Source organism: Salmo trutta, chromosome 6 (genome assembly GCF_901001165.1).
Source record: "Salmo trutta chromosome 6, fSalTru1.1, whole genome shotgun sequence".
In the NCBI taxonomy this organism is placed as follows: domain Eukaryota; kingdom Metazoa; phylum Chordata; class Actinopteri; order Salmoniformes; family Salmonidae; genus Salmo; species Salmo trutta.
The window spans coordinates 40,989,128-40,996,712 of NC_042962.1; the positions used below are offsets into that span (position 1 = coordinate 40,989,128).

Genomic DNA, 7,585 nt, shown 5'->3' on the forward strand with positions numbered 1-7,585 from the left:
AAGGCCGAAACGATTTGATTTGAGCTTGAATTAGATGAATAAAGATTTTTATTGACGCTCTTACTTTTTGCATGCACCTCGTCTCACGTTGCTTGAGCGCCTTCTACTCCTCTCCAGTGCAGAAACAACAAAATATTAGCCATTTGTACCAAATAAAATAATAAACCTAGAAACAACAGTTCTCATCCACTCCCAATGCCAAATGTGCTCACACACATAAACACCTATACACCACTGAAGGGTATTTTGGTAACTTCCTGACATGTAAGGCTCACAGAGAAGTTTTATTAAATAGCATTCAAATATACTTGTAGGTACTGACCCACCTGCGTGTGATTGAGGAGAGGATGAACCAGTCCCTGGGTCTGCTCTACAAGGTGCCCGGAGTGGCCGACGATATCCAGGACCAAGTTGGTGAGTGTTTATTTTGAGTCTCATCTCCTTCATTAACCAGGTAAAGGTTGACCAGGTCTGTGTGCAAGCATTAACTGATATGAACCAGTAACCTGCCCTCATCCACACTGTCACCAACCACTATCCATAGTTTATATCCACAAAACCCTCATCCATTTTTACTGTCATTCGTGATGCAGATAATCATATAACATCATGACATCTCTCAATTTTCACCTACACCTCCATCAAATCAATAACTATAACTTCTCCTTCCCCCTCCCTCCCTCCCTGTTTGTGTGGGTCTTGAGTTGTGTGCGTCACCGAACCATCTGTGTCTGAGTCAGTCTCAGACTCTGTCTAGTTTCCCCTCTCAGGCTGCTCCCTTGCCCTCTGCGCACACACACACTGCCTCCCAGCAACACAGACGTTGGTTTGCTTTTCTCCTTTCATTAAAACAAATGAGAACAGAGTGTGACATTGTGTTTCAAGTGAAGTGCCTGAGGAAGACTTAAAGTGTGGGTCCCAAATGGTACCCTATTCCCTATATAGTGCACTGCTTTTGACCAGGGCCCATAAGGTACCTACAGAGCATTCTGAAAGTATTCAGAGCCCTTGACTTTTTGTGTAAAAATGGCTTATTCTAAAATGGATTAAATCGTTTTTCCCCCTCATCAATCTACACCAATACCCCGTAATGACAAAGCAAAAATAGTTTTTTATACATTTTACAAATGTATAAAATAAAAAAATCACAATTTCATAAGTAGTCAGAGCCTTTACTCAGTACTTTGTTGAAGCACCTTTGGCAGCGATTAGACTTGAGTCTTCCTGGGTATGACGCTACAAGCTTTGCACACCTGGATTTGGGGAGTTTCTTTCAATCTTCTTTGCAGATTCTCTCAAGCTCTGTCAGGTTGGATGGGGAGCGTCACTGCACAGCTATCTTTCAGGCCTCTCCAGAGATGTTCGATCGGGTTCAAGTCCGGGCTCTGGCTGGGCCACTCAAGGACATTCAGAGACTTGTCTCAAAGCCACTGCTGCGTTGTCTTCAAATCAAATGTTATTTGTCACATGCACCGAATACAACAGGTGTAGACCTTACAGTGAAATGTTTACTTACAAGCCCTTAACCAACAATGCAATTTAAAAAATAAACAAAAGTAAAAAAATAAGACAAATAGAAAAATAACTAATAATTGAGGAGCAACAATAAAAATAACAGTAGCGAGATGCTATATATAGGGGGTACCGGTACAGAGTCAATGTGCAGGGGCACCGGTTAGTCGATGTAATTAAGGTAATATGTAGGTAGAGGTAAAGTGACTATGCACGGATAGTAAGCAGAGATTACCAGCAGCGTAATAATGGAGATGGGGACAATGCAAATAGTCCGGGTAGCCATTTGATTAGCTGTTCAGGAGTCTTATGGCTTGTAGGTAGAAGCTGTTAAGAAGCCTTTTGGAGCTGGACTTGGTGCTCTGGTACCGTTTGCCATGCGGTAGCAGAGAGAACAGTCTATGACAGAGAAGCTACGTCTGGTAAGACGAGGGGTGGGGGTGTGTGTCTTTTTTTGTCAATAACAGCTGGTGCGCGATGTCTAATATTAAAGAAGTCTAGAGGTATTGCTCGCCTGAGGTAGAGTACCCTATGATAAGCTGTAGACCACACTATCTACCAAGAGTTCTCATCTGTATTATTCGTAGCTGTCTATTTACCACCAAAGACCTATGCTGGCACAAAGCGCTCACTCAACCAACTCTATAAGGCCATAAGCAAACAAGAAAATGCTCACCCAGAAGCATCGCTCCTGGTGGCCAGGGACTTTAATGCAGGCAAACTTAAATCAGTTTTACCACATTTTTACCAGCATGTCACATGTGCAACCAGAGGAAAAGAAACTCTAGACAGCCTTTACTCCACACACAGATGCATACAAAGCTCTTCCCTGCCCTCCATTTGGCAAAACCAACCATAATTCTATCCTCCTGCTTACAAGAAAAAACTAAAGCAGGAAGTACCAGTGACTTGCTCAATACGGAAGTGGTCAGATGGAGCGGACTGTTTTGCTATCAAACAAGCAAAGCGTCAATACAGGATTAAGATTGAATCCTACTACACTGGCTCTGACGCTCATTGGCTGTGGCAGGGCTTAAACTATTACGGACTACAAAGGGAAACCCATACGCGAGCTGCCCAGTGACACAAGCCTACCAGATGAACTAAATGCCTTTTTTATGCACACTTCGAGGCAAGCAACACTGAAGCATTTGAGAGCACCAGCTGTTCTGGATGACTGTGTGATAACGCTCTCGGTAGCCGATGTGAATAAAACCTTTAAACAGGTCAACATTCACAAAGCCGCGGGGCCAGATGGATTACCAGGACATGTACTCAAAGCATGCGCGGACCAACTGGCAAGTGTCTTCACTGACATATTCAACCTCTCCCTGACTGAGCCTGTAATACCTACATGTTTCAAGCAGACCACCATAGTCCCTGAGGCTATAACGTAACAAAACATGGAAAATTGTAAAGGGGTCTGAATACTTTCCATATGCGCTGTATATAGGAAATGGTGGCCATTTGGGACTTATCCATATTCTAGTGATCCTATTTTATTGTTGTCTTTGTATGTACTAATAAATAATTGTAATTGTTCAGTTAGTCATTTACCACTCTACTGCAACATTGTTTTCTCTCCTTTTCTCTCTACCCTGGTTTTCCTTGTTTCTTACACCTTCCATCCTCCCCTTTCTATTCTTATCTCTCTCTTCATCCTCTCTCTGCTGCTGTCTTTCACCCTTTTTCTATTTTCTTTCTCCCACCTTATTCTCTTCCTTTTCCTCCATCTCCTCTTCCCCTCCCTCTCTCCTTCCCTCTCCAGAGTTGTTGCAGAAGGAGCAGGCAGATATGGCCCAGCAGCTGTCCAACCTGCAGAGTGACGTGCGGGTGAGCTACGGCAATGACGCCCTGATGCCCAACAGTCTTCCAGACAGCACCAGGGCTACCCTGGACCTGCTGCCCCAGGAAGAAGACCTGGACATGGGCCTGGACGGACTGGGCTTCATCCACCCCGAGAGCTTCAACCAGGTCAACACAGATATCCAGGGTAGGTGTACCTAAAGCTATGATCAATACACCCAGAATCAGGGTAGGTATAGTACAGACTACCAGGGTATACACCCAGAATCAGGGTGGGAACAGACAGAACCAGGGTAGGTGTACTATACATAGAACCATGTTATGCATCGGATCCATAACTGATTGTAGACAGCTGTCAGGGTCTTGACAGGGATGAGATCAAAGTGAAACTATATTAAGAAAATACTCATCCTCCCTTTTCACTTTCGCTCTCTCCCTAGTTGAACCTGTGGATGCCGGCCCTATTCCTGATAGAGGCTTTCCAACACGACCAGTGTCTGGTCTGAAGCCAGAGGAGATCCCTGAGCTCAGGATGGAGGCAGAGGAGAGGCACAGCACTGGATTCGAAGTGCACCACCAGAAACTGGTATGTGTATGTATGTATGTATGTATGTATGTATATATGTATATGTGTATATATAAGCATCATGGAGTTATCCCAGACATATCCATGCCCATATGGGTATATCCATATGTATTGGCTGACCAAGGCCTGCCGAGACAACCAGGGTTGGTAACTGGCGTCTGCGATGCCAGGATGTTAGTTTCACACCAGCGCTAATTTATAATTGTCCTCAGATGAACACTGTCTGAAATTGAAAACGCGACACACACACATTCACACTTCCAAATATGAGTTTCGTGCCCAATTAAATCTCTTATACATTTATAATTTTCCTCATTAAATAAGGAAAAAACCTTAATCATGTCTTTTTGTATTCTGTCCAAACCCCAAATTATTCTTACTCTCCAACTTAATTTCATCTTAATGCCTTGAACTCCTGACCCCAGACCTGTCTCCATAAATCCAGTCAGTATTTGTGATTGGTTGTGCAGTGTGATTTACAGTCCCTCTTTTTCTCACTCTCCCTCTGTTTCTCTCCTCTCTCTAGGTATTCTTCGCCGAGGATGTCGGCTCTAACAAGGGCGCCATCATAGGGCTGATGGTGGGAGGCGTCGTCATAGCGACCGTCATCGTCATCACCCTGGTGATGCTGAGGAAGAAGCAGTACACATCCATCCACCACGGAGTCGTCGAGGTGAGGGGTAGAGGAGATGTGTGTGTGGACTTGTATTACTATCCTAGTGGGTACCGGAAATCCCCTAAACGTCCCCACAAGGATAGTGAAACAAGGGAAATTCTCCCACGAGAAGAAAGGCTAGGGTTAGGAGGTAGGGTTAGGTTTGTGATTAGGACAAAAGGATTTTGAATGGACATCAATTTTAGGTCTCCACAAGGATAGTAAAATATATGCTATGCATGCATGTACTGTTTTTGACTTTGGCTCAGTGTTTCCTGTCTCTTTCTGTTTATGAGTTTGTTTGAGACTTGAATCTAAAGTCTGTGTAGAAGGTAAACAGTGCACATGTACCGTGTCAGCATGGGTACGAATCCATCCTACTGCATCAGTAAACATGTAAGGAGTGGGAACCGCCCCCACTCGTTTAACAACAACAACAACAACAAAAAAATGGCAATAGTGTATGACACGTGTCAAACTCATTCCACGGAGAGACAACTGTCTGTGGGTTTTCGCTCCACCCTTGTACTTGATTGATGAATTACGGTCCCTAATTAATTAGTAAGGAACTTCCCTCACCTGGTTGTCTTAATTGAACTGAAAAAACAAAAACCCGCAGACACTTTGCCCTCCGTGGAATGACTTTGACACCCCTGGTGTACGAGGACATACCATATTTTGTGTGTAACACATCTCTCTCTGTTCTGCAGGTGGATGCAGCAGTCACCCCTGAGGAGCGCCACCTGTCCAAGATGCAGCAGAACGGCTATGAGAACCCCACCTACAAGTTTTTTGAGCAGATGCAGAACTAAGGAATGACAAACCCCCTCACCCCTTTGACCTCTACCCAACCCCTCTAACCTCTACCCAACCCCTCTAACCCTCCACACCCCTACGCCCTTAACACTATCCCCACTCCAAACCAACCCTATCCTACCCTCAAGCAGTGCAGGTTGGAACCAGGCACCACTATCACTCCTGGTGTAGATGGAGACTGTCCCCTTCAACACTGGTCCAGAGTCAGTTTTTAGTTTGACTTGAAATTAGTTGAGTAATGGACTTCGGTAGGGAGATCTGACTCCAGACCAGTTATTTAAGGGTGCATTCTCTGGCTGTAGTGCCAGCCACACTGTCCCCAACCCTACACTACTGCATTCTCTCTATACACTGGGGAATAGGTGAGGTCTATGGGTCAATGAAGCCTCCTCCTATCCTTCCTCCCTCCCGCTTTCCTTCTCTGTGCATTCATACGACAGCTGTGCTGTGTTAGGTCACACAAGGCTAAAATGATAATGGTGATGATGATGTACTCTGAATGAGCTCTTTATTTTAGTTATTCTATCGTTTCCAGTTTTGTTTTTCAAAAAATAAATGAAAATTAGAAGAAAAAAATCATATGTAAAGAGAAAAAAAGTCTTTTTTTAAAATTGTGTGTAATGTAACAAAGTAGCTGTTCCTATTTAGTGCATGATGGCAAAAATTACGACGGGGTTATTATTGGTAAATAAAAAAGATCTTTCTGCGTCTCTAGAGATTCTCACATAGAGATTCTCATTCTAGCAGGATTGTACATTTATCTTTCTCGTGATCACGTGACTTAAATGACGTTGGATAAAAAATATATATGAATCTCGGTGAATGGGCTCTGCTTGGATATCATGTTAAATACACTGTAAGAGATCTGTGATTTTTGGATTTGAAAGTTTCTTCCTTTTTTTTTTCAACCATGCTATGTTCCTAAAACTGCGGGGGGCTGGCTAGATCCGTATTTGTATATTATTATTAGATTTATGATTATCTTTAGTTTATTGCGTTGGCATCCTATTGCGTTTTGCAGCCCTATTTAATTTTGTATTTCTTTTTTTGATTCCATGTTGTCGTGTTTTTTTTTGTTTTTTTTTTAAGATGTGGCGGGGAGGCCGGTTCCAGCCGGGAGAAGGGAGGGAGGGGGGTGGATGATTCTGTGTGTGTTCTCCAGTCTAGTTAGTGTTCTGGTTCTATGTTTCTGCAGAAATAAACAACGCTCTTCTCTGTACATTGTTTGTGATATACAAGAACAACCCAATACCATTTTGGGCTTACTTACTCTTCCCAATCTGTTCCTTTCTTCCTTCGGCTCATCTTTCTCTCTCTTCTGAGACTATAAACAGAGCAGGTTCAGTGCCTGGGGGGGTGTGCATGTGAAAGATTGAGAGAAGGAAGAATTGCGGTAGAGGGCATTACTAGCTGTTCCAGATGGATAGTCAGACAATCAGTCTGTAAAATTAATTTCCAACCACCCTCCTCCCGTCTTTCCCATACTTCACGTATGCTACTCACCTCTCTCAAGCACTTGTCTAGAGCCAGCCATACGACGACCTCTACCATTGCCTATAAGGCCACTTTTAGGGGGTAGCAGGGCCATCAATAATTGGGATGGACTACAGTTTCAGTGAGGAGTAGTGCAAAATATCGGCCGGGGATAGGGTGCCATTTTGCGACACAGTACTAGAGGTAGGCAGTGTTGTGGTGGTGTGTAAAGCTGTGCATCACACACTGCTGCAGGTGGGTCAGTCCTTTGCTTGGGTTTTCAGAGGATGCATTACCTCACTATAGCCAGAATAAGGCAGTATGGAATTAGAGGGAGCAGGGTTTCTTTCTTTTTATTTCTCTGTGGCTTTATTTCCACTGTGTGTAATTGTGCAAGCCATTTGCTTTGACTGGAAAAATGCTTTCTACACTGTATTCCATAAATAAAGTTTTGAATCTACATACAGCTCTCACTGAGTCATGGCTCCTAAGTCTTGGGGGTTGGATATTTTCACTGCCGTCAAAGCCCATTAGAATTATAGTGTGTGTTTATGAATTATGCACTACCTCCTTTTAAAGCACAGGACCAAATGATTCCCTGATCTAGATTTTGTTTTCTACTGATACTTAAGGTACCAAAGGAGAAAAAATAAGTGTTGTCCCCTAGTGGATACACAAAGACCACACCTTAATTACCCATGTGTGTGGATTCACAATCACACACTTAACATTCAATT

At 43.5% G+C, this 7,585-nt stretch overlaps 1 protein-coding gene across 3 annotated transcripts in view; it reads left to right on the plus strand.

Annotated features, from left to right (window-relative positions):
• LOC115195916 (amyloid-beta A4 protein) overlaps positions 1-7,314 on the plus strand; it is a 42,695-nt gene extending 35,381 nt beyond the window's left edge. For all 3 annotated transcript variants that reach the window (XM_029756262.1, XM_029756261.1, XM_029756264.1), the window contains 5 exons: positions 315-414; positions 3,281-3,505; positions 3,759-3,904; positions 4,431-4,577; positions 5,270-7,314. In XM_029756262.1, coding sequence (XP_029612122.1) covers positions 315-414; positions 3,281-3,505; positions 3,759-3,904; positions 4,431-4,577; positions 5,270-5,371 — 720 coding nt within the window. In that variant the 3' untranslated portion in view covers positions 5,372-7,314. The remainder of the gene's footprint in view (positions 1-314; positions 415-3,280; positions 3,506-3,758; positions 3,905-4,430; positions 4,578-5,269) is intronic.
• Positions 7,315-7,585: the final 271 nt, after the last annotated feature.